Source organism: Anser brachyrhynchus (assembly GCF_964034855.1).
Source record: "Anser brachyrhynchus genome assembly, contig: SCAFFOLD_594, whole genome shotgun sequence".
In the NCBI taxonomy this organism is placed as follows: Eukaryota; Metazoa; Chordata; class Aves; order Anseriformes; family Anatidae; genus Anser; species Anser brachyrhynchus.
This window is the reverse complement of record NW_027663608.1, coordinates 771-27,408: the sequence shown is the minus strand read 5'-3', so window position 1 is coordinate 27,408 and position 26,638 is coordinate 771. Positions and strand designations below refer to the sequence as shown.

General features: G+C 67.9%; 2 protein-coding genes across 2 annotated transcripts; one reads left to right on the top strand and one right to left on the bottom strand.

The window, feature by feature from the left end:
• Positions 1-482: 482 nt before the first annotated feature.
• Positions 483-16,097, top strand: LOC308187169 (ephrin type-B receptor 4-like; the record flags this gene model as incomplete). Its single annotated transcript, XM_080609311.1, is given in 19 exon segments — positions 483-542; positions 545-552; positions 1,724-1,853; positions 1,856-2,141; positions 2,341-2,641; positions 2,782-3,295; positions 3,298-3,399; positions 5,800-6,129; positions 7,025-7,155; positions 7,626-7,791; positions 8,195-8,294; positions 8,520-8,581; positions 8,837-8,950; positions 9,916-10,163; positions 10,816-11,031; positions 12,898-13,047; positions 14,229-14,422; positions 14,592-14,747; positions 15,155-16,097. Coding segments are annotated over 19 exon segments (3,380 nt in total), but the record flags the coding sequence as incomplete, so codon positions are not given.
• Positions 16,098-16,203: 106 nt separating this feature from the next.
• On the bottom strand, positions 16,204-26,183 carry LOC308187170 (transferrin receptor protein 2-like; the record flags this gene model as incomplete). Its single annotated transcript, XM_080609312.1, is given in 13 exon segments — positions 16,204-16,819; positions 18,159-18,299; positions 20,101-20,313; positions 20,863-20,947; positions 21,053-21,129; positions 21,241-21,308; positions 21,436-21,499; positions 21,599-21,681; positions 23,387-23,506; positions 24,887-25,029; positions 25,575-25,711; positions 26,069-26,114; positions 26,116-26,183. Coding segments are annotated over 13 exon segments (1,851 nt in total), but the record flags the coding sequence as incomplete, so codon positions are not given.
• Positions 26,184-26,638: the final 455 nt, after the last annotated feature.

Sequence of the window (26,638 nt, the reverse complement as noted above, 5' to 3'; positions counted from 1 at the left end):
AGGGTCCCCTTGGGTCCCCTTGGTTTGGATGGGGACATCAGGACCCTTGGGGACAGGGACATCGGGTCCCTGGGGACAGGGATACGGGGTCCCCTGGGTCCCCTTGGGATTGGGACGGGGACATTGGGGCCCTGGGGACAGGGACATCGGGTCCTAGGGGACAAAGATATGGGGTCCCCTGGGTCCCCTTGGGATTGGGATGGGGACACCTGGACCCTCAGGGATGGGGACATTGGGTCCCCTGGGTCCCATGGGGATGGGGACAGGGGTCGGGGACCCCCCAGACCCCCAGGGACGGGGACATCGGGTCCCTGGGTCCCCTTGGGTTTGGGATGGGGACATCAGGACCCTTGGGGACAGGGACATCGGGTCCCTGGGGCCGGGACGTCGGGTCCCCTGGGTCCCCTCGGGATGGGGACGGGGACGGCGGGGGGGGGTCCCCGGGGGGTGACGTGGGCGCCCGGTGTCCCCTCGCCCCGCAGAGACGCTGCTGAACACGCGGCTGGAGACCACGGACCTCAAGTGGACGGTGTACCCGCCGGGGAGGGGCAGGTGGGACGCGGGGGGGGGGACACCGGGGGGGGGACACGGGGACGTGGGGACGTGGGGACGGGGATATGGGGACCGGGGGGACGTGGGGACATGGGGACAGGGGGACGTGGGGATGTGGGGACATGGGGACATTGGGACATGGGGACACTTGGGGACAGGGGGATATGGGGACAGGGGGACACGGGGACAGGGGTCGTGGGGACATGGGGACAGGGGGATATGGGGACGTGGGGATGTGGGGACATGGGGACACGGGGACCCGGGCCCCCTGGCACGGCGGGCCAGCCGCCCTCCCCCTTCCCTTCCCCGCGGCCCCGTCCCCGCGTCCTGTCCCGTCCCCACGCCCTGTCCCCTGGCACCGTCCCGCATCCTGTCCCCACCCGGCCCCACCCCGGCCATTTGCCCTCCTCCGGGCTGCCCCGTGACCCCCCCCCGCCCCCCCGGGCCTTGACACTCCCCCCCCTCATCCCCGTGCCCCCCCCCCCCGTGTCCCCCGCTGCCGTACCCCGAATCCCCAAATCCCCCCCACGTCCCCCTGTCCCTACGTCCCCCCCCACGTTCCCATATCCCTCCTATAACCCCCCCATCCCCGTGTCCCCCCGTGTCCCCACTGCCCCCTCACTGTCCCCACGTCCCTTATCCCTCCCATGTCCCCATTTCCCTCCCACGACTCCCCCGAGCCCCCCTTTGTCCCCCCTTGTCCCCCCTTTGTCCCCCCGTGTCCCCATGTCCTCCCTATATCCCCCATATTCCCCCGTGTCCCCCCTCATCCCCCCACATCCCCCCCATGTTCCCACGTCCCCTCTACCCCCCATGTCCCCTCCCATGTCCCCCCCATATCCCAGTGTCCCCCCCACATCCCCACACCCCCCCATGTCCCCCCATGTCCCCCCATAACCCCATAACCCCCCATAACCCCCCCATCTTCATCTCCCCCCATCTCCCCCCATAACCCCTTACCCCCCCCATAACCCCATACCCCCCCGTCCCCGTGTCCCCCCCATCTCCCCCCATAACCCCCAAATATCCCCCCACCCCCTATCTCCCCCCATAACCCCGTACCCCCCCCACGTCCCCGTGTCCCCCCATGTCCCCCACATCCCCCCATCTCCCCCCATCCCCCCACCCCCCCGGTGACCCCCCCCTTTCTTTCCCCCCCCCCACCCCGCAGTGGGAGGAGCTCAGCGGGCTGGACGAGGAGCGCCAGACGGCCGTCCGCACCTTCGAGGTGTGCTCGGGGCTGCGCCCCCCCGGCCCCCCCCAGAACAGCTGGCTGCGCTCCACCTGGGTGCCGCGCCGGGGGCCACCCACGTCTACGCCGAGCTGCGCTACACCGTGGTGGAGTGCGACAGCCTGCCCCCCCGCGGGACCCCCCGCCCGCCCCGCCGGCCTCCGCACCGGCCCCGCTGCCCGTGGCAACGGCCCAGAGGCCATAGCAACAGCCCAGGGGCCGTAGCAACGGCCCCGGTGGTCCTGCTGCCCTTGGCAACAGCCCCAGCATCCTTGGCGCTGGCCCTGGTGCCCATAGCAACGGCCCTGGCATCCTTGGCAGCATCCCTGGTGCCCATAGCAACGGCCCGGTGCCCATAGCAACGGCCCCGGCGGCCCTGCTGCCCCTGGCAACGGCCCCAGCGCCCTTAGCAACAGCCCCAGCATCCTTGGCGCTGGCCCCGTTGCCCCTGGCAACGGCCCGGGCATCCTTGGCAGCATCCCTGTGCCCATAGCAACAGCCCCAGAGGCCATAGCAACGGCCCCAGCGTCCTTAGCAACGACCCCCGGTGCCCATAGCAACGGCCCCAGCGGCCCTGCTGCCCTTGGCAACGGCCCCAGCGCCCTTAGCAACGGCCCTGGCAACCGCCCCGGCTTCCGTAGCAACCGCCCCGGCGACGGTCCTGGCAACCGCAGCGTCCGTAGCAACGCCCCTAGCAACCGCGTCCCTGGCAACGCCCCTAGCAACTGCCCTAGCGATGGAGCAGGTGGCTGCGGCGCCCCTAGCAACGCCCCTAGCAACGCCCCTAGCAACGCCCCTAGCAGCGCCCCTAGCAACCGCGTCCCTGGCAACGCCCCTAGCAACTGCCCTAGCGATGGAGCAGGTGGCTGCGGCGCCCCTAGCAACGCCCCTAGCAACGCCCCTAGCAGCGCCCCTAGCAACCGCGTCCCTGGCAACGCCCCTAGCAACTGCCCTAGCGATGGAGCAGGTGGCTGCGGCGCCCCTAGCAACGCCCCTAGCAACGCCCTAGCAACCGCGTCCCTGGCAACTGCCCCGGCCTCCAGGATGCTCCCGGCGCCCCCGGCAATGGCAGCAGCGCCGCCGGTGCCCCCCGCCGCCCCCGCCGCAGCCCCCCGTCGGCCGCCCGGCCCTGCAAGGAGACCTTCAACGTCTTCTACCACGAGTCGGACGCCGACACGGCCACGGCGCTGGCGCCGCCCTGGATGGAGAACCCCTACGTGAAGGTGGACACGGTGGCGGCCGAGCACCTCTCGAGGCCGGCGGCGGGCGGCGGGCGCCCGGCGGGGCGGGTGAACCGCAAGACGCTGCGCTTGGGGCCGCTGGCGCGGGCCGGCTTCTACTTGGCCTTCCAGGATTTGGGGGCCTGCATGGCGCTGCTGTCGGTCCGGCTGTACTTCCAGCGGTGCCCCGCCGTCACCGCCCGCCTCGCGCACTTCCCCGCCACCGTGCCCCGCGAGCTGGTGGCGGCGGTGGCCGGGAGCTGCGTGGACGGGGCCGTGCCCGCCGGTCCCGGGCGCCCGCCATGTATTGCCGCGAGGACGGGCGCTGGGCCGAGCCCCCCGCCCAGGGCTGCGTCTGCGCCCCGGGGAGGGAGCCCGACGGAGCGGGGTGCCGCGGTGAGCTGGGGGGGGGCGAGGGGGGTGATGGGGTTGAGGGGGGGGACGGGGAGGGCAATGGGGTAGGGGAAGGGTGCAGTGGGGGTGTGAAGGGGCAGAGGGTGGGGGCGCAATGGGGCAGGGGATGGGTGCAGTGGGGCAGAGAATGGGGGTTCAATGGGGCAAAGAATGGGGGTGCGGTGGGGCAGGGGATGGGTTCAATGGGGCAGAGAATGGGGGCGCGATGGGGCAGAGAATGGGGATGCAATGGGGTTGCAATGGAGCAGGGGATGGGGGTGCAATGGGGCAGGGGATGGATACAATGGGGGTGTAATAGGGCAGGGGATGGTGCAATGGGGCAGAGAATGGGGGTTCAGTGGGGCAGGGGATGGGTTCAATGGGGCAGAGAATGGGGGTGCAATGGGGCAGAGGATGAGGGTGAAATGGGGTAGGGGATGGGGGTGCAATTGGGTAGGGGATGGATACAAAGGGGCAGAGAGTGGGGGTGCAATGGGGTTCAGTGGGGCAGGGGATGGGTGTAATGGGGCAGAGAACGGGGGGGGAGGTGCAATGGGATGAAGAATGGGGGCACAATGGGGCAGAGAATGGGGATGCAATGGGGCAGAGAATGGGGGCGCAATGGGGTGGTGCAAGGGGGCAGGAGCTGGGGGGTACCCTTGCTATGGGGCCAGGGTCTGCAGGGGAAGCACCCGCAGGTCCCTGGGTGACCCTGCTCCCCCCCCCGCATTGTGCCCCCCCCCCCCCCAACAGCCTGCGCCCCCGAAACCTTCAAGGCGGCGGCGGGGGGCGAGCGCTGCGAGCCCTGTCCCCACAACAGCCACGCGCCCGAGCCCGGCGCCGCCGCCTGCGGCTGCCGCAGCGGCTACTACCGAGCCCCCGGCGAGGGTCCTGAGCAGCGCTGCACCGGTGAGCTGCGGGCGGGGGGGGGGTCGTGGGGTGTGGGGGGGTGGGAGCCCACCCGCTGGGTGCTGGGGTTGGGGAGGGTGGGGTGCCTGGGTTCCAGGTATTGGGTGCTCAAGTTTGGGGGCCAGAACCCCGATAATTTGGGTGCTCAGGCCCCAGGTATTTGGGTGTCCAAACCCCAGGAGTTTTGGTGCTCAGACCCAAGGAATTTGGGTGCCAGATCCCAAATATTTGGGTCCCCTAACCCCAGGATTTTGGGTCCCAGACCCCAGGATTCTAGGTCCCCAAACCCCAGGCATTTGGGTGCCCAAACCCCCAGAACTTTGGGTGCCCAAACCCCAGGATTTTGGGTCCCAAATCCCCAAGATTTTGGGTCCCCAAACCCCAGGATTTTGGATCCCCAAACCCCAGGATTTTGGGTCCCAAATCCCCAAGATTTTGGGTCCCCAAACCCCAGGATTTTGGATCCCCAAACCCCAGGATTTTGGGTCCCAGATTCCAAGATTTTGGGTCCCCAAACCCCAGGATTTTGGGTCCCAGACCCCAGGATTTTGGATCCCCAAACCCCAGGATTTTGGGTCCCAGATTCCAAGATTTTGGGTCCCCAAACCCCAGGATTTTGGGTGCCCAAACCCCAGGCTTTTGGGTACCAGACCCCAGGATTTTTGGTCCCTAAACCCCAGGCTTTTGGGTCCCAGACCCCAGGATTTTGGGTCCCCAAACTCTAGGCTTTTGGGTCCCAGATCCCAAAGATTTTGGGTCCCCAAACCCCAAGTTTTTGGGTCTCCAGACCCCATGCCCCCCACACCCTCACCCCGCCGTCCGGGCGCCCCAATGGGGGTGCCCCCCACCCACCTCCCCTCTCCCCCCTCGCCCCCCCAGCGCCGCCCTCGGCCCCCCGCAGCATCGTGGCGCGGCTGAACGCTTCCTCGGTGCGGCTGGAGTGGAGCGAGCCGCGGGACGGGGGCGGCCGCGCCGACGTCTCCTACGCCGTGGGGTGCCGCGCATGGGGTCCCCAAACCCCAGGCTTTTGGGTCCCAGACCCCAAGATTTTGGGTCCCCAAACTCCAGGCTTTTGGTTACCAGACCCCAGGATTTTGGATGCCCAAACCCCAGGCTTTTGGGTCCCAGATCCCAAAGATTTTGGGTCCCCAAACCCCAGGATTTTGGGTACCAGACCGCAGACATTTAGGTCCCCAAATCCCAGGATTTTGGGTCCCCAAGCCCTAGGATTTTGGGTCCCAGACCCCAGGATTTTGGATGCCCACACCCCAGGCTTTTGGGTCCCAGATCCCCAAGATTTTGGGTCCCCAAACCCCAAGATTTTTAGTCCCTAATACCCAGGCTTTTGGGTCCCAGACCCCAAGATTTTGAGTCCCCAAACCCCAGGATTTTGGGTACCAGACCCCAATGCCCCCCACGCCCTCACCCCGCCGTCCGGGCGCCCCAATGGGGGTGCCCCCCACCCACCTCCCCTCTCCCCCCTCGCCCCCCCAGCGCCGCCCTCGGCCCCCCGCAGCATCGTGGCGCGGCTGAACGCTTCCTCGGTGCGGCTGGAGTGGAGCGAGCCGCGGGACGGGGGCGGCCGCGCCGACGTCTCCTACGCCGTGGGGTGCCGCGCCTGCCCCGAGCGGGCGCCCTGCGGGCCCTGCGCCCACCTCGCCTTCGCCCCCGGGACCTCGGGGCTGCGGGGCCGCGGCGTCACCGTGCGGGGCCTCCGGCCCTACGTCACCTACACCTTCACCGTCACCGCCCGCAACGGCGTCTCCCACCTCAGCCCCCACGCGCCCCGCGGCGAGGAGGTCAACGTCACCACCACCAAGGATGGTGAGGGGCTGGGGGGGGGTGGGATGTGGGACCCCCACCCCCCAGCCACCAGTATCATCCCGGGACACCCCTCCCCCAGCCTGACCCCGAGCTTCTGTGGGGTTCTCAAGGAGGGTCTGGTCTGCGCCCCCCCTTCCCCAAAGCTGCCCTGTGGCCCCCAAAAATTTTTGTGTGGCTTCAGAACCTCCCCTGTGAACCCCAAACCTGTCCTGTGATCCCCAAAATCTGGCCTGTGACCCCCAAAATCTGCCCTGTGACCCCCAAAATCTGCCCTATGATCCCCCCAAAATCTGCCCTATGATACCCCCAAATGTGCCCTGCAACCCCAAAACCTTCCCTCTTACCCCAAAACCTTCCCTGAAATCCCCCAAACCTGCCCTGTGATCCCCAAACCTGCCCTCTTACCCCAAAACCTTCCGTCTTGCCCCAAAACCTGCCCTGAAACCCCCAAAACCTTCCCTCTTACCCCAAAACCTTCCGTCTTGCCCCAAAACCTGCCCTGAAACCTCCCAAACCCGCCCTCTTACCCCAAAACCTGCCTTGTGACCCCCAAACCTGCCCTGAGACCCCCAAACACACCCTAAGACCCCTCGGGACCCCAAAGCCACCCCGAGACCCCCCCAGAACACCCTGAGACCCCCCGACCTGCCCTGAGACGCCCCCCCCCATAACCCCATAACCCACCCCAGGACCCCAATACCCACCCTCTGGGACCCCGAAGCCCACCCTGGGACCCCCCCCATGAACCCCTAAACACACCCCGGGACCCCCCCAGTTCCCCTGAGCCCCTGAAACCTGCCTTGATCCCCCCCCCCCATGCCCCCAACGCCCCCCCCCATGACCCCACACCCCTCTCTGGGACCCCCCCCCATAACCCCCCCTGTCCCCCCCCCAGTGCCACTGCCGGTGTACGACGTGGTCCGGATCGGGGGGTCCCCCACGGGGGTGACGCTGTCGTGGCCGACCCCCCCGCCAGCCCCCCCGGGGGGGCACGTGCTCGACTACGAGGTCAAATACTACGAGAAGGTGAGGGGGGTGGGGGGCGTCTCGGGGGGTTTTGGGGTGGGGTGGGTCCTGGAGTCACTGGGGGGGGGTCTTGGAGGGGTCCCAAGGGACACTGGAGGGTCCCTGGGGGGTTCTGGGGGGGTCGTGGAGGGGATCTGAGGGGTCCTGGGGGTCTTGAAGGGGTCCTAAGGGGACATTGGAGGGTCTCTGGGGGAGTCTGGGGGGGGTCATGGAGGGGTTCTGGGGGCACTGGGGGGGACCTGGGGGTCTTGGAGGGGTCCTAAGAGAGAATTTGGGGGGATCCTGGGGGGCACTGGGGGGTCCCGGGGGTCTCGGGGGGGGTCCCAAGAGGTCATTTGGGGGATCCTGGGGGGGGGGGGGGCACCGGGGTGGTCCTGGGGGGTCTCGGGTGGAGGTCACGGGGAGCTCTTTGGGGGGGTCCCGGGGCACACGGAGGAGTGACGGGGCTTGGGGGGGTTCGACCCCCGCAGGTGGGGGGGGGCGAGGGCCCCCCCATGTTCCTGAAGGTGCCGGCGCCGCGGGCGGAGCTGGGGGGGCTGCGCCGGGGGGCGCTCTACGGGGTGCAGGTGCGCGCCCGCTCCGAGGCCGGCTACGGGGACTTCGGCCCCGAGACCGCCGTCACCACCCAGGGCGCTGGTGAGACCCCCCCAGACCCCCCCCAACCCCCCCTTGGACCCCTCTGACCCCCCCCCCCGGAACCCCCCCCCCCAGAACCTCCTGGGACCCCCGCCCCTCCTCCCCAGGCTCCCATTGGGACCCCCTTGACCTCCAGAACCCCCTGGATGCCCCCCCCGACCCTCCCATCACCGCTCTGGGACCCCCCCGGCCCCCCCGAGCCCCCCTGCCCCCCCCCCCAAATCCTCTTGGCACCCCCAGGATCCCCCCCATCACCTCTCTGGGGTGCCTTAAGACCCACCCCTAGACCTTTTATTACCCCTCTGGGACTTCCTTGATGACCCCCCCCCGCCCCCCCCCACACTTTGCCCCCCCTGCGCCCCCCCCACCCACCCTCCCCGGTGGCACTGACCTCTGCCAACAGAGGGGGGCCGGGGGGAGCACGGGGGACTCATCGCGGGGGCTGCAGCCCTGGGGGGGCTCCTGGTGCTAGCGCTGCTTGCGGGGACCCTGCTGTGCCTCAGGTGAGCTGGGGGGGTCCTGGGGGGGGATTAGAGCTCTTGGGGGGGGGTCCTGGGGGGGTCACTGAGGGGCTCTGGGGGTCCTTGGAGGGCGTGGATGGGGTTTGGGGCATCCTGAGGGGGCCTGGGCGGGGGGATTGAGGGGGGCTGGGGGCATCTGGGGGGGCCTGGGGTGGTTTGGGGGGGGTCTCATGTGTGTGCCCCCCCCCCCCCCCCCGGCTGCTGCAGGCGCCACAGCCACCGGGACAGGGAGGACGCGGATCGGCACGGCCATCTCCCCGTGGGGCACGGTGAGTGGTGGTCACCCCCCGTCACCCTGTGTCCCCTCGTACTGCCACCCCCCCCCCCGTCACCCTGTGTCCCCCCCATTCACCCCCCCGTCCCTGTGTCCCCATCCCCAGTGCCCCCAAGTTCTCACGTGGCCCCAGGTCCCCAAAACAGCACTGCTGTCCCCACGTCCCCACGGTGAGGGTGGCGGTGTCCCCACGGCCCCGTAGCGGTGGGGTGACGATGACAATGACGATGATGACGACGGTGCCACGCAGGCAGGAAGCTCTACATCGACCCCCTCACCTACGAGGACCCCGGGGCGGCCGTGCGGGACTTCGCCCAGGAGATCGACGTCGCCTGCGTCAAGATCGAGGAGGTCATCGGGGCAGGTGACAATGACGCTGCCGCGACTCCCTCCCAAAGCGCCCCTGTCCCCAGGGTGACCCCAGCCAAGTCCCCGTCGATGTCTCCCAAGATGTCCCCGATGATGTCCCCACTCGTGTCCCCAGTGACGTCCCCACTGACATCCCAATCTGCCCAACGACGTCCCAATGATGTCCCCAACAGTGTCCCCAATGATGTCTCCGTTGACATCCCAGTCTGTCTGCTCAATGACGTCCCAAAAATGTCCCAATGATGTCCCCAATGATGCCGCAATAATGTCCCAACGACATCCCAACGATGTCCCCAACGACATCCCAAAATGTCCTCGAGATGTCCCAACGACATCCCAATGGTGTCCTCAACAGTGTCCCCAAGATGTCCCAATAATGTCCCAATGATGCCCCAACGACACCCAGCGATGTCCCCAAGACATCCCAACAATGTCCCCAACGACATCCCAAGTGTCTCCAAAATGTCCCCAAGATGTCCCAACAATGCCCCAACAACATCCCAACGATGTCCCCAAGACATCCCAACAACGTCCCAACGACGTCCCCAAGGATGTCCCCATTGACCATTGACATCCCAGCCTGTCTGCTCAATGACATCCCCAAAATGTCCCCAACAACGCCCCAACGACGCCCAACGATGTCCCCAAGATGTCCCAACAATGTCCCAATGACGTCCCAACGATGTCCCCAACAACATCCCACAATATCCCAACGACACCCAACGATGTCCCCAAGATGTCCCAATGACATCCCAACGATATCCCCAACAACATCCCAACGATGCCCCCAACGATGTCCCCAAGACATACCACAATAACACAACGACACCCAACGATGTCCCCAAGACGTCCCAACGACACCCGACGATGCCCCATTGAGCCTGTGGGGCGGTTTAGGGTGGCGCGGGGGAGCCGTGCTGTCACCGTGTCCCCCCCCCAACACATCTGTGCCCCCCCCAGGGGAGTTCGGGGAGGTGTGCCGGGGCCGGCTGGCGCTGCCGGGGCGCCCGGAGTCGCCGGTGGCGGTGAAGACACTGAAGGGGGGTGCGGGCGAGCGGCAGCGCCGGGACTTCCTGGGCGAAGCCGCCCGCATGGGGCAGTTCGCGCACCCCAACGTGGTGCGGCTGCGCGGGGTGGTGACGGCCAGCGCCCCCGCCATGATCCTCACCGAGTACATGGAGAACGGCGCCCTCGACGCCTTCCTGCGGGTACCGGGGCCTGGGGGGCACTGGGGGGGGGATGCGAGGGTGTGGGGGGGACGTAGGGACATTGGGGTCTATAGGGGACATGGGGGCGTTGGGAGGGATATGGGGATACCGGGGGCATAGGGACATTGGGGGGGATATGGGGATATTGGGGACATTGGGGGGGATATGGGGGTGTGGGGGACACGGGGACATTGGGGGGGGGTATGGGGATGGGGGGACATTGGGGTGTTATAGGGGGAATGAGGACATTGGGGGGGATATGGGGACATGGGGACATTGGGGGGTTATGGGGGTGTGGGGACATGGGGGAGTTATAGGGGACATGGGGCCATTGGGGGGGATATGGGGACGTGGGGGCATTGGGGGGATTATAAGGGACAGGGGGACATGGAGGGGGTTATAGGGGACATGGGGAATATGGGGGGGTTATAGGGTATATGGGGACATTGGGGGGTTATAGGGGACAGGGTGACATGGGGGGGGTTATAGGGGACATTGGGGGGGATATAGGGACATGGCAGGGATGTTGGGGACACGGGGACACGAAGGCGGGCTTCGGGGACGTGGCGACACGGTGGGGACACAGAGTGATGTCGGGCTGCGTCCCCACCCCCCCCCCCTCACCCCCCCCCCCCTCCCTTCACCCCCCCAGGGCCGAGCGGGGACGCTGGGTCCGCTGCAGCTGGTGGCGATGCTGCGGGGCATCGCGGCGGGGATGCGGTACCTGGCCGAGACGGGCTTCGTGCACCGCGACCTGGCGGCGCGCAACATCCTGGTGGACGCGCAGCTGGTGTGCAAGGTGTCCGACTTCGGGCTGTCCCGCGCCCTGGAGGAGAGCTCGGCCGATCCCACCTACACCAGCTCCCTGGTGAGTCCGGTCGTGGGGGGGTCCCGGGGGGGTGCGGGGATCGGGGGGGGGGTGTCGGGGGCTTGGTGGTGATCCCTGCTCCGGGACGGGGGGCGCGTCGAGCAGCGGGGTGCTGGCAGGGGTTGGGTTCCACCGGATTGCCTGAGTCTGGTTGGGGTGGGGATGATCAGGTGGTGGGGTGCGTCGGGGGTGGGGTCCTTCAGGGTTGGGGTCCCTCAGGAGCCGGGGAGCCTCGGGGTTGGGGTCCCTAAGGAGTTGGGGAACCTCAGGAATGGGGGAACCTCAGGGCTGGGGTCCCTTAGGCATTGGGGTCCTTCAGGGTTGGGGTCCCTCAGGAGCTACGGTCCCTCAGATGTTGGGGACCCTCAGGAGTTGGGGTCCCTCAGCGTTGGGGTCCCTAAGGAGTTGGGGACCCTCAGGAGTTGGGGACCCTCAGGGTTGGGGTCCCTTAGGCATTGGGGTCCCTCAGGAGTTGGGGTCCCTCAGGGTTGGGGTCCCTTAGGCATTGGGGTCCTTCAGGGTTGGGGTCCCTCAGGAGCTACGGTCCCTCAGATGTTGGGGACCCTCAGGAGTTGGGGTCCCTCAGCGTTGGGGTCCCTAAGGAGTTGGGGACCCTCAAGAGTTGGGGACCCTCAGGGTTGGGGTCCCTAAGGAGTTGGGGACCCTCAGGGTTGGGGTCCCTTAGGCATTGGGGTCCCTCAGGAGTTGGGGTCCCTCAGGGTTGGGGTCCCTAAGGAGTTGGGGTCCCTCAGGAGTTGGGGTCCCTCAGGGTTGGGGTTTTATAGGAGCTGGGGACCCTCAGGAGCTGGGGTCCCTCAGGGTTGGGGTTTTATAGGAGCTGGGGACCCTCAGGAGCTGGGGTCCCTCAGGGTTGGGGTCCCTCAGGGTTGGGGTCCCTTGGGCATTGGGGTCCCTCAGGAGTTGGGGAACCTCAGGGTTGGGGTCCCTCAGGAGTTGGGGTCCCTCAGGGTTGGGGTCTTTCAGGGTTGGGGTCCCTCAGATGTTGGGGAACCTCAGGGTTGGGGTCCCTCAGGGTTGGGGTCCCTCAGATGTTGGGGACCCTCAGGAGTTGGGGAACCTCAGGGTTGGGGTCTTTCAGGGTTGGGGTCCCTCAGATGTTGGGGACCCTCAGGAGTTGGGGTCCCTCAGCGTTGGGGTCCCTAAGGAGTTGGGGACCCTCAGGAGCTGGGGACCCTCAGGGTTGGGGTCCCTAAGGAGTTGGGGAACCTCAGGAGCTGGGGTCCCTCAGGGTTGGGGTCCCTAAGGAGTTGGGGAACCTCACGGCTGGGGTCCCTCAGATGTTGGGGAACCTCAGGAGTTGGGGTCCCTCAGCATTGGGGTCCCTAAGGAGTTGGGGACCCTCAGGAGCTGGGGACCCTCAGGGTTGGGGTCCCTTAGGCATTGGGGTCCCTCAGGAGTTGGGGTCCCTCAGGGTTGGGGTTTTATAGGAGCTGAGGACCCTCAGGAGCTGGGGTCCCTCAGGTGTTGGGGTCCCTCAGGTTTGGGGTCCCTTAGGCATTGGGGTCCCTAAGGAGTTGGGGAACCTCAGGGTTGGGGTCCCTCATGAGTTGGGGTCCCTCAGGGTTGGGGTCCCTCAGGTGTTGGGGTCCCTCAGCGTTGGGGTCCCTTAGGCATAGGGGTCCCTCATGAGTTGGGGTCCCTCGGGGTTGGGGTCCCTCAGGGTTGGGGTCCCTTGGACCCCCGTGATCCTTTGGGTATCGGGGTCCATCAGAGGCTGGGGTTCTCCTGGACACCTGGGTCCCCCCGCTGCCGGTTTCCTTTGGGGTTGGGGTCCCTGAGGACCGGGGTTCACCCCCCCCCCCCCCCCATGGCCACGGGTCCCCGCTGAGCGCGGTGGGGCCGCAGGGGGGGAAGATCCCGATCCGCTGGACGGCGCCGGAGGCCATCGCCTTCCGCAAGTTCACCTCGGCCAGCGACGCCTGGAGCTACGGCATCGTGATGTGGGAGGTGATGTCCTTCGGGGAGCGGCCCTACTGGGACATGTCCAACCAGGACGTGAGTGCCGGGGGGGGGGGGGGGGGCAACGGGGACGGCGGGGTGGTGGGAAGGGGGGCAACTGGGTCCCCAGTAACACGGGAATGGGGGCAGCTGGGTCAGTGGGATGGTGGGAGTGGGAGCACTGGGTCCCCAGGAGGATGGGAAGGGGGACATCTTGGTCCCCAAGGAGATGGGAATGGGGACAGCTGGGTCCCCAAGAAGATGGGAAGGGGGACACCTCGGTGCCAAAAAATATTAGAATGGGGACACCTGGGTCCCCAAGAAGATGGGAAGGGGACACCTGGGTCCCCAAGGACATGGGAAGGGGACATCTGGGTCCCCAAGAAGATGGGAATGGGGACAGCTGGGTCCCCAAGAAGATGGGAAGGGGACACCTGGGTCCCCAAGAATATGGGAAGGGGGACACCTGGGTCCCCAAGGAGATGGGAATGGGGACACCTTGGTGCCCAAAAATATGAGAAGGGGGACACCTGGGTCCCCAAGAAGATGGGAAGGGGGACATCTGGGTCCCCAAGGACATGGGAAGGGGACATCTGGGTCCCCAAGAAGATGGGAATGGGGACAGCTGGGTCCCCAAGAAGATGGGAATGGGGACAGCTGGGTCCCCAAGAAGATGGGAAGGGGGACACCTTGGTCCCCGGGTGGATGGGAATGGGGACACCTTGGTGCCCAAAAATGTAAGAATGGGGACATCTAGGTCCCCAAGGAGATGGGAAGGAGACACCTGAGTCCCAAGATAGATGGGAATGGGGACACCTTGGTCCCCGGGTGGATGGGAATGGGGACATCTTGGTCCCCAAGAAGATAGGAATGGGGACAGCTGGGTCCCCAGGAGGATGGGAATGGGGACACCTCGGTGCCCAAAAATATGAGAAGGGGGACACCTGGGTCCCCAAGGAGATGGGAAGGGGACACCTGGGTCCCCAAGAATGTTAGAAGGGGGACACCTGGGTCACCAGAAGGATGGGAAGGGGACTCCTTGGTGCCCAAAAATATAAGAATGGGGACATCTAGGTCCCTAAGGAGATGGGAAGGGGACACCTGGGTCCCCAGGAGGCCAGGAACGGGGACACCCAGGTCCCCGGGAGCAGGCTGGAGACCACCCGGACGGACACCCGCGTCCCCTGGAGGCGGGGGCCGACCTGACGCCGCGTCCGTCCCGTCCCCGCCTCCGGCAGGTGATCAACGCCATCGAGCAGGACTACCGCCTGCCGCCCCCCCCGCGCTGCCCCACGGCGCTGCACCAGCTGATGCTGGACTGCTGGCAGCGCGACCGCAACGCCCGGCCCCGCTTCTCCGACATCGTCAGCGCCCTCGACCGCCTCATCCGACACCCCGCCACCCTGCGCGTCACCGCCGCCGAGGCGCCCGGGTAACCCCCAAATCCCCCCCCCCACCCCCAATCCATGTGCGGGGTCCCCCTGGGTGGGGGGCACCCATAATGTGGGGTCCCGGAGCTGGGGACTACGGACGCGGGGTGCCCGTGACGGGGACGCGGCGTCCCCTGCGTCCCCTCCCCACCTAACGCCCGGGTCCCGCAGGTCCTCGCCCCCCCGGCTGGAGCAGCGGGGCCCCCCCGGCGCCCCCTTCGCCTCGGTGGGCGAGTGGCTGCGCACGCTGCAGCTGGGCCGCTACGAGGAGACCTTCAGCAGCGCCGGCGTCACCAGCCTGGAGCTGCTGCCGCGGCTGCGCAGCGAGTACGGGGCGGGGGGGGGGCAACGGGGGGACGTGGGGGCATGGGGACATTGAGGGGGACGTGGGGGCGTGGGGGGAGATGGGGACATGGGGGGGCAATGGGGGGAGATGGGAACACGGGGACATGGGGGGGCATGGGGGGAGATGGGGACATGGGGACATGGGGGGCATGGGGGGAGATGAGGACGTGGGGGGAGATGGGGACATGGGGACATGGGGGGACACGGGGGATATGGGGAGAAATGGGGACATAGGGTGACAAGGGGACATTAGGGACCCAGAGGGGACATGGGAGGACACTGGGGACATGGGGTGACACAGGGTGACATTAGGGACCCGGAGGGGACATGGGAGAGGGTATCAGGGCACGGGGATGCAGCGGTGCCAGCTGTGCCCCCCCCCCCCCCAGGGACCTGCTCCGCATGGGGGTGACACTGGCCGGGCACCAGCAGCGGATCCTCTCCAGCGCCCAGAGCCTGCAGAGCCCCCCCAAGGGGGCCCCCCCCGGACCCCCCTTCTGAGCCCTGCCCACACCAAGATGGCCGCTGGGGCGCCACGGGCCAGGACCAGGGGGCTTGGCCCTGCTTGGGTGGCCAAGATGGCTGCCAACAAGATGGCCGCCCCAAGATGGCCGCCCCAAAATGGCCGCCCCAAGATGGCCACCCCAAGATGGCCGTCATCAAGATGGCCGCCCCAAGATGGCCGCCCCAAGATGGCCACCCCAAGATGGCCGTCATCAAGATGGCCGCCCCAAGATGGCCGCCCCAAGATGGCCGCCCCAAGATGGCCGTCGTCAAGATGGCTGCCCCAAGATGGCCACCCCAAGATGGCCGTCATCAAGATGGCTGCCCCAAGATGGCCGCCCCAAGATGGCCGTCATCAAGATGGCTGCCCCAAGATGGCCACCCCAAGATGGCCGTCCCATGACATCACCATCTTTGCCCCGTGATGTCACGGCAATGTCACCGGTGCTGATGATGTCATCACTCGTTGCTCCCAGACTCCAGGTTGGTGACGTCACCGGTGACGTCACCGCGCCGCGACGCCGTGGGCGGGGCCCAGCGCGTGACGTCACGCCCGTGATGTCACCGTGATGTCACCTGGGCTGCCTGTGACGTCAGCGCTGCCTGGGGACCGCCGTGACCTCATCGCTGCGGGGCTGCCCCCCCTGTGACGTCATAACCCCCCCCCACGGTGCTACCCGATGACGTCACGCCCCTCAGCCCCGCCCCTCACCCCGTCCAGTGGACCAAAAGGGGGCGGAGCCAGGGTGCTAAGTGGGCGTGGCCTCAGGTAGGCGTGGCCTGGGGAGGGCGGGGCCCCACGCACGCGGGTTTTTTTTTATTATTTTTTTTTTTTTTACCAATTTTATTAAATTATGGCCCGAAGCCGGGGCCAACAAAAGCCGCGCCTCTATGCAAATGAGGGGGCGGGGCCTCGCCGCCCTGTAGCCCCGCCCACGGCTGTCTCAGGGGGGCCCCAAGGTGCCGGGGGGGCCCTGGGTGACCCCATTGTCCCCATTAACCCCATTGACCCTGTTGTCCCCATTGACCCCATTGACCCCATTGATCCCATTGACCCCATTGACCCCATTAACCCCATTGACCCCATTGTCCCCATTGACCCCACTGTCCCCATAGTCCCCATAGTCCCAAAGGTCCCCGATGTCCCCACTGTCCCCAGGGCCCCACCCGTCCCCATAGTCCCAGGTGGCCCCAATGTCCCCATTGTCCCCACTGTCCCCATGACCCCACCCGCCCCCATTGTCCCCATAGTCCCAAATGTCCCCGCTGTCCCCGCTGTCCCCCCACCCCCGCCGGTCCCACGCGTCCCCCCGTCCCCACGCGTCCCCCGCCAGCGCCCCCGCCGTGCCCTGTAGGGTCCAGGCTAGCAGCGCCAGGCGCAGGCGCAGGCGGCCCCGTGTCCCCCCCCCCGGTGTCACCCCCTCCCCGGTTGTCCCCCCCCCCAGCTCGGCCGCCAGCGCGGGCAGCGTGTGCCCCCCCCGGCCCAGCAGGACGTGGCGGAAGGGGGCGGCCAGCGGGGACACGAAGGGGGACAGCAGCGAGGCCTCCGCCTGGGGACGGGGACGGGGACAAGGACGCAGTCAGAGGGGACGGGGACGGGGTCAATGGGGACAAGGAGGGGGTTAATGGGGACAGGGTTGGGGACAGGGACAGGGTCAATGGGGATGGGTATAGGGACAGGGCCAGGGATGGGGTTAATGGGGACAAGGACAGGATCAATGGGGGCAAGGACAGGGTCAGTGGGGACGAGGATGGGGTCATTGGGGACAAGGATGGGGACAGGGACAGGGTCAATGGGGGCAAGGACAGGGTCAATGGGGACAAGGATGGGGTCATTGGGGACAAGGATGGGGACAGGGACAGGGACAGGGTCAATGGGGGCAAGGATGGGGTCAATGGGGACAAGGACGGGGTTAATGGGGACAGGGATGGGGACAGGGACAGGGACAGGGTCAATGGGGGCAAGGACGGGGTCAATGGGGACAAGGACGGGGTTAATGGGGACAGGGATGGGGACAGGGACAAGGTTAATGGGGGCAAGGACGGGGTCAATGGGGACAAGGATGGGGTCAATGGGGACAAGGATGGGGTCATTGGGGACAGGGATGGGGAAAGGGACAGGGACAGGGTCAATGGGGGCAAGGACGGGGTCAATGGGGACAAGGACGGGGTTAATGGGGACAGGGATGGGGACAGGGACAGGGTTAATGGGGACGGGGACGGGGTCAATGGGGACAAGGACGGGGTTAATGGGGATGGGGATGGGGACAGGGACAGGGTTAATGGGGGCAAGGACAGGGTCAATGGGGACAAGGATGGGGTCATTGGGGACAGGGATGGGGACAGGGACAGGGACAGGGTTAATGGGGACAGGGACAGGGTTAATGGGGACAGGGATGGGGACAGGGACAATGGGGACAGGGATGGGGACAGGTACGGGGTCAGTGGGGACGGGGACAGGGTCAGTGGAGACAAGGACGGGGTCAATGGGGGCAAGGACGGGGTCAGTGGGGACGGGGACAGGGTCAGTGGGGACGGGGATGGGGACGGGGACAGGGACAGTGGGGACGGGGATCGGGATGGGGACAGGGTCAGAGTAAGTGGGTATGGGGACAGGGACGGGGACAGGGTCAGTGGGGACGGGGATGGGGACGGGGACACAGTCAATGGGGACAGGGATGGGGACAGGGACAGGGGACGGGGGACAGGGGACAGGGACAGGGTCAATGGGGGCAAGGACAGGGTCAATGGGGACAAGGACGGGGTCAGTGGGGACGGGGACAGGGTCAATGGGGACAGGGACGGGGACAGGGGACGGGGACAGGGACGGGGACAGGGACGGGGACAGGGACAGGGACAGGGCCAGGGGACGGGGCCAGTGCCACCCACGGCCATGATGCGGGCGTTGAAGCCGCGGTTCAGGCGCTCGTTGGAGCCCTCGGAGCCCTCCAGCTCCTGGCGCAGCCTCGCGGCCGCGCGCGCCACGTCCCCGCGCGCCGAGTACAGCCCCTGCAGGGACACGCCGCGGGCCTGCGGGGACATGGGGGGGACATGGGGACATCGTGGGGACATGGGGACACGGCCATCGCCCTGAGTACAGCCCCTGCAGGGACACGCCGCGGGCCTGCGGGGACATGGGGGGGACGTGGGGACATGGTGGGGACATGGGGACATCGAGGGGACATGGGGACGTGGGGACATCGTGGGGACATGGGGACATGGTGGGGACATGGGGACATGGGGACATGGTGGGGACATGGGGACATGGTGGGGACATGGGGACACGGGGACATCATGGGGACGTGGGGACATGGTGGGGACATGGGGACATGGTGGGGACATGGGGACATGGTGGGGACATGGGGACACGGGGACATCATGGGGACGTGGGGACATGGGGACATGGGGACATGGGGACATGGTGGGGACACGGGGACATGGGGACATGGTGGGGACACGGGGACATGGTGGGGACACGGGGACATGGGGACATGGTGGGGACACGGGGACATGGTGGGGACATGGGGACATGGGGACATGGTGGGGACACGGCCATCACCCCAAGTACAGCCCCTGCAGGGACACGCCGCGGGCCTGCGGGGACACGGGGACACCCTCCCAGTGCCTCCCAGTTCCCCCCACATCCCCCCAGCACCCTCCCAGCTCCCCCCAGTTCCCCCCAGCACCCTCCCAGTGCCTCCCAGTTCCCCCCAGCTCCCTCCCAGCTCCCCCCAGTTCCCCCCAGCACCCTCCCAGTGCCTCCCAGTTCCCCCCAGCACCCTCCCAGTTGCTCCCAGTGCCTCCCAGTGCCATCCAAGTTCCCCCCAGTTCCCCCCAGTGCCTCCCAGTTCCCCCCAGCGCCCTTCCAGTGCCTCCCAGTTCCCCCCCAGTTCCCCGCAGTTCCCCCCAGTGCCCTCCCAGTGCCTCCCGGTTCCCTCTAGCATCCTCCCAGCATGCTCCCAGTGCCTCCCAGTGCCATCCCAGTGCCTCCCAGTCCCTCCCAGCACCCTCCCAGTTCCCCCCCAGTCCCCCCCAGCGCCATCCCAGTGCCTCCCAGCACCCTCCCAGTTCCCCCCAGTCCCCCCCAGTCCCCCCCAGTGCCCTCCCAGTGCCTCCCAGTTCCTTCTAGCGCCCTCCCAGCATGCTTCCAGTGCCTCCCAGTGCCTCCCAGTCCCCCCCAGCACCCTCCCAGCTCCCCCCAGTCCCCCCCAGCGCCATCCCAGTGCCTCCCAGCGCCCTCCCAGTTCCCCCCAGTCCCCCCCAGTGCCCTCCCAGTGCCTCCCAGTTCCCTCCAGCACCCTCCCAGCTCCCCCCAGTTCCCCCCAGCACCATCCCAGTGCCTCCCAGTTCCCTCCAGTGCCCTCCCAGCTCCCCCCAGTCCCCCCCAGCGCCCTCCCAGTGCCTCTCAATTCCCTCTAGCGCCCTCCCAGCATGCTCCCAGTGCCCCCCAGTTCCCCCCAGCGCCATCCCAGTGCCTCTCAGTCCCTCCCAGTCCCTCCCAGTTCCCCCCCAGTTCCCCCCAGTGCCCTCCCAGTGCCTCCCAGTTCCCTCTAGCGCCCTCCCAGCGCCATCCCAGTGCCTCCCAGTCCCTCCCAGTTCCCCCCCAGTCCCCCCCAGCGCCATCCCAGCGCCTCCCAGTTCCCTCCAGTGCCCTCCCAGCTCCCCCCAGTTCCCCCCAGCACCTCCCAGCATGCTCCCAGTGCCTCCCAGCGCCATCCCAGTGCCTCCCAGTCCCTCCCAGCTCCCCCCCAGTCCCCCCCAGCGCCATCCCAGTGCCTCCCAGGGCCTCCCAGTGCCTCCCAGTCCCTCCCAGTCCCCCCCCCAGCCCCACCTGGAGGGGCGCCAGGCGCCTCAGCAGCGCGTCCCCGAGGGCCCCGGGGTCCAGGGGCAGCCGCGCGTCGTGGGCCAGCCGCAGCAGGAGCTCGGCGGCCACCGCAGCCACCGCCCGGGCCACCGCCGGCAGCCGGCCCCGCAGCCGCCCCTGCAGCCGCTCCGGGGTGTCCTCGCGCGTCCCCAGCGCCGCCCGTGACCCCCCCCCGGGGGCCTGGGAGGGGGCGACGGGGGGTCAGCGGGGTGGGGGGACGGCGGGGGGACAGGGGGACGTGGGGGGGCATGGGGACGTGGGGACATGGGGACATCAGGGGGCATGGGGACAAGGAGGGACATGGGGACATTGGGGGACATGGGGACAAAGGGGACATGGGGACATCGGGATGTGGTCAGTGGGGGGGACATGGGGACATTGGGGACACTGGGGGACATGAGGACATTGGGGGACATGGGGACAAGGGGGGGACGTGGGGACATTGGGATGTGGTCAGTGATGGGGTCATGGGGACATTGGGGACATGGGGACACGGGGGGACATTGGGGACACGGGGGGGACATGGGGACATGGGGGGACACTGGGGACACGGGGATATGGGGACACGGGGACATGGAGATGTGGGCACACTGGGGACACGGGGACATGGAGATGTGGGCACACTGGGGACACGGGGACATGGGGACGAGGCGGGGGGGGGACGTGGGGACACCGGGGGGACATGGGGACATCACGGGGACACGGGGGGGGGGGGGGACACGGGGACACCTCATCGAAGCACAGCTCCACAGCGGGGACGCCGGCGGCGGCGGTGAAGGGGTAGGCGCCGCTCTCGGGGGACAGCGGTCGGATCCTGGGGGGGGGGAGGTGACACCGAGGGGGGAGGTGACACCGAGGGGGGTGGGGGGGACACCGGTGTCACCCCCCCCCCAAAATATGGGGACATTTGGGGACTCACACGTCGCTCTGCCACGCGCGCCCCGGCCGCGTCACCTGCTCGAAGAGGCTCTTCCCGTTCTCGTTGGGGCTGTCAACCTGGGGGGGGGGGCACACGGGGGGGGTGACACCAAGGTGGGGGGGGTGACACCGGGCTTGGGGACACGCGTGTCACCACGGGGGGGGGGGGGGACACGCGGTGGCACCCACCTGGCGCAGGGCGCTCTCGATGAGGCTGACCAGCACCGGGCTGCTGCGGGCCACCAGGCGGTCGTCACCTACGGGGGGGGGACACGACACCGGGGGGGGGGGGGGTGACACCACGGGGGGGGGGTGGCACCGTGTCCCCAAAGGGGACAGCGCTGTCCCCAAGGTGTCTGGGGGGGGGGCTCGGGGGGGGCTCACCCAGCACGGCCTGGTCCAGGCTGATGTACGCGGCCGCCTTGGTGTGCAGCAGCGCCGGGTACCCCTGGGGGGGGGGGGGGACAGCGGGGGGGGGGGGGTGACATCGTGGGGACATCTGGGGGGGGGACACCGGGGGGGTCGGGGGGGGGACGCGCGCGCCCACCTCGAGCCACTCGGTGGCCCCCAGGTGCCCGAATTCGCCCCCGTCCCAGCTGACGAAGAGCAGCGAGCGGCGGAGCTGGAAGCCTGCGGGGGGGGGCACGGATGGGGACATGGGGACATGGGGGGGGGCACGGGGACGTGGGGACGTGGGGGGGGGACGTGGGGACGGGGGGACATGGGGGGGGCACGGGGACGTGGGGACGTGGGGGGGGATGTGGGGACAGGGGGACACCGGGATGGGGAGGGGACATGGGGGGGACACCGGGGGGGGACACGAAATGGTGACATGGGGACATGGGGACACCGGGGGGGGGGCAAAATGGGGACACGGGGGCACCAGTGACATGGGGACACTGGGATGGGGGTGGGGGACCGGGGCACTGGGATTTCCCCAAGAACAAACTGGGGTTGCACATGGAGCAAACTGGGATTGTACTGGGAGCAAACTGGGATTGTACTGGGGTTGCACTGGGAGCAAACTGGGATTGCACTGGGAGCAAACTGGGATTGTACTGGGGTTGCACTGGGAGCAAACTGGGATTGCACTGGGAGCAAACTGGGATTGTACTGGGGTTGCACTGGGGTTGCACTGGGAGCAAACTGGGATTGCACCAGAAGCAAACTGGGATTGCACTGGGGTTGCACTGGGGTTGCACTGGGAGCAAACTGGGATTGCACTGGGCTTGCACTGGGGTTGCACTGGGAGCAAACTGGGATTGCACTGGGAGCAAACTGGGATTGCACTGGGATTGTACTAGGATTGCACTGGGAGCAAACTGGGATTGCACCAGAAGCAAACTGGGATTGCACCGGGAGCAAACTGGGATTGTACTGGGGTTGCACTGGGAGCAAACTGGGATTGCACTGGGGTTGCACTGGGGTTGCACTGGGAGCAAACTGGGATTGCACCAGAAGCAAACTGGGATTGTACTGGGGTTGCACTGGGAGCAAACTGGGATTGCACCAGAAGCAAACTGGGATTGCACTGGGGTTGCACTGGGGTTGCACTGGGAGCAAACTGGGATTGCACCTGAAGCAAACTGGGATTTCACTGGGAGCAAACTGGGATTGCACCAGAAGCAAACTGGGATTGTACTGGGGTTGCACTGGGGTTGCACTGGGAGCAAACTGGGATTGCACCTGAAGCAAACTGGGATTGCACTGGGAGCAAACTGGGATTGCACTGGGATTGCACTGGGGTTGCACTGGGAGCAAACTGGGATTGCACTGGGAGCAAACTGGGATTGTACTGGGGTTGCACTGGGAGCAAACTGGGATTGCACTGGGGTTGCACTGGGCTTGCACCGGGAGCAAACTGGGATTGCACCGGAAGCACACTGGGATTGCACTGGGAGCAAACTGGGATTGCACCGGAAGCAAACTGGGACTGCACTGGGATTGCACTGGGGTTGCACCGGGAGCAAACTGGGATTGCACTGGGAGCAAACTGGGATTGCACTGGGGTTGCACTGGGATTGCACTGGGAGCAAACTGGGATTGCACCGGGAGCAAACTGGGATTGCACTGGGAGCAAACTGGGCTTGCACTGGGCTTGCACTGGGGTTGCCCCAAGAGCAAACTGGGATTATACTGGGAGCAAACTGGGGTGATACGAGGACCCTGGGGGGGGGGGGACACACGGGTGACACCGGCGCCGTGCAGCCCCCGGGGGTCACCCGGGGATCCCTGGCCCCGCCCCTTTGCCCCCTCTGGCCCCGCCCCCGACGACCACACCCCTGCAGGCCCCGCCCCCTTTTGGCCCCGCCCCCTTTTTGGGCCCCGCCCTCACCGTCCCGCCCCATGGCGGCGAAGGCGCGCGCCAGCTCCAGCAGCAGCGCCGTGCCCACCCCCGAGGCCGCCGCCCCCGGCCCCAGCGAATCGCGGCGCGCCCCCACGATGACGTAACGGTCTGGGGGCGGGGACAAGGCGCGGGGGGGCGGGGCTCGGGGGGGGCTCCGCCCCCCGCCTTGCCCCGAGCCACGCCCCCCCCCGGGGGGGGGGACGACGACACGGTCCCGCCTCCTCGCCCGGGCACCGCCCTCACGCAAGCCCCGCCCCCAAAATAAGCCCCGCCTCCAAAACAAGCCCCGCCCACAAAATAAGCCCCGCCCACAAAATAAGCCCCGCCCCTTTAGCACCACCCCTAAACCCCACCCCCTTTAGACCCACCCCCTTCAGTCCCGCCCTTTTTAGCCCCGCCCTTTTTAGCCCCGCCCCCTTTAACCACACCCACCAAGCCCCACCCCTTTAGCCACGCCCCTTTAACCCCACACCTTTTAGCCACGCCCCCTTTAACCCCACCCCCTTTTAGCCCCACCCCTTAAACCCCACCCCCTTTAGACACACCCCTTTAGCCCCACCCCCTTCAACCCCGCCCCTTTTAGCCCCGCCCCCTTTAACCACACCCACCAAGCCCCACCCCTTTAGCCACGCCCCTTTAATCACACCCTTTTTAGCCCCGCCCCCTTTAACCCCACCCCTTTTAGCCCCACCCTTTTAGCCCCACCCCCTTTAGCCCCACCCCCCTTCAACCCCACCCCTTTTAGCCCCGCCCCCTTTAGCCCCCACCAAGCCCCGCCCCTTTAACCCCACCCCATTTGGCCCCACCCCCTCCAACCCACCCCATTTAGCCCCACCCCCTTTAACCCCACCCCCTTTAACCCCACCCCCTTTAACCCCACCCCTTTTAGCCCCGCCCCCTTTAGCCCCACCCACCAAGCCCCGCCCCTTTAGCCACGCCCCTTTAACCCCACCCCGTTTAGCCCCACCCCCTCCAACCCCACCCCCTTTAGCCCCACCCCCTTTAACCCCACCCCCTTTAACCCCATCCCATTTAGCCCCGCCCCCTTTAACCCCACCCTTTAGCCCCACCCATTGCCCCATTGCCCCACCCACGCCGACCACGCCCCCACCAGACCACGCCCACCACCCTTACGGCCACGCCCACCCGGCCACGCCCCACCACTGGTCACGCCCCCTCCTCCTGCCACACCCCCAAGTTGAACCCACCCTGGCCACGCCCCCTCCGATGACCACGCCCACTTGACCACGCCCCCACCAGTGGCCACGCCCCTCCCCGAGGCCACGCCCCCTCCCCGAGGCCACGCCCCCTCCCCGGGCTCCAGCCGCCCCCACCAGGGCCCGAAGACGCTGGCGAGGGTCTCCTCCTCCTGCTGCACCCCCCCCTGAATCGAACCCGCCCCCCTGCCCCCACCCCTGCCACGCCCCCTCCGCTGACCACGCCCCCTCCCCGAGGCCACGCCCCCTCCCCGAGGCCACGCCCCCTCACCGGGCTCCAGCCGCCCCTCCAGGGCCCCAAAGACGCTGGCGAGGGTCCCCGGCGCCGTCCCCCCCCCCACGCTGAGCCGCAGCCGGCGCCCCCCCGGGGCACGGAGCCGCAGCCCCCAGGGCGCCCGCGGCCCCCCCAGCTCCCTGATAACGGGGGGGGGGGGGCAGGTGATAAGGGGGGGCAGGTGATAAGGGGGGGCACAGGTGATAAGGGGGGGACACCCAGGTGATAAAGGGGGGGGGTCCCAGGTGACAAGGGGGGGGATCACAGGTGATGGGGGGGGGCACCCAGGTGATAAAGGGGGGGGTCACAGGTGATAAAAGGGGGGGGTACAGGTGATGGGGGGGGTCACAAGTGATAAGGGGGGGCACCCAGGTGGTAAGGGGGGGGTCCCAGGTGACAAGGGGGGGGTTATATGTGATGGGGGGGTCACAGGTGATAAGGGGGGGGCACCGAGTTAACAAGGGGGGGGGACACAGGTGACAAGGGGGGGCACACAAGTGACAAGGGGGGGTCCCAGGTAACATGGGGGGGGGGGTCGCAGGTGATGGGGGGGGGTTGCAGGTGATGGGGGGGGGCACCCAGGTGTCAAGGGGGGGGGGTTACATGTGATGGGGAGGTCCCAGGTGACATGGGGGGGTCCCAGGTCACCGGGGGGGGCACCCAGGTGACGGGGGGGGGGCCGTACCGGAGCAGGCGGGCGGCGGTGGCGGCGCTCAGGGGCTGCACGGGGATGCGCGGCAGCCCGGGGGGGCGCCGGGGGGGGGGCGCGGGCGGTGAAGGAGGGAAGCCCCGGCTGTAGGGGTCCCCCAAGCCCTCCTGCACCTGGGGGGGGGGGGCACATCAGGCCCTGACACCCCCCCCCCTTTACGACCCCCCCCCCAACCCCCCCCCCAGGCCCATTGGAGCCCCCAACCTTCCCTTAAACCCCCCCCAAATCCCCCCCCGCGCCCCCCCCCAAACACAGAGCCCCCCCCCAATGCCCCCCCAACCCCCCCCCAAAGACAGAGACCCCCCCCCGTGCCCCCCCAACCCCCCCTAAACACAGAGACCCCCCCCCCATGCCCCCCAAATCCCCCCTCACACCCCCGTCCCCCCCCCCCCCGGACCCCCCCAACCCCCTGTCCCCCCCCCCACACACCCCCAATGCCCCCCCCCCGACCCCCCCCCCCCCCCACTCACGTGCACCGACACGGCCGTGTCCCCCCCAGCGCCGGGGCCCCCCCCGGCCCGGCCATGTCCTGGGGTCGGGGTACAGCAGCACCCCCGCAGCCCCCGCCGCCTCCGCCGCCGCCACCTACGGTTGGGGACCCCCCCCCCCCAGGAAACTCCTCTGAAAAACCGACCCCCCCCCCCCCCAGGATCCCCCAGGGACCCCCCGGATCCCAGGAACCTTCCAGAACCCCCCAGAGACAACCCCAGGACTCCTTGGGACCCCCCAGACCCCCCCAGGACCCCCCCAGGACCCCCCAGGAACCCCCCCAGGAGCCCCAGGACCCCCCCATGACCCCCCCGGGACCTCCAGAACCCCCCCAGAGCCCCCCAAGACCCTAGGACCCACCTAGGACCCCCAGGGAACCATAGAGACCCCCCAAGCCCCCCAAGCCCCCCAAGGCCCCCCCAGGACCCCCAAGGCCCCCCCAAGACCCCCCCAAGCCCCCCAAGGCCCCCCACAGGACCCCCAGGGAACCATAAAGACCCCCCCCAAGGCCCCCCAAGGCCCCCCCCAGGACCCCCAAGGCCCCCCCAAGA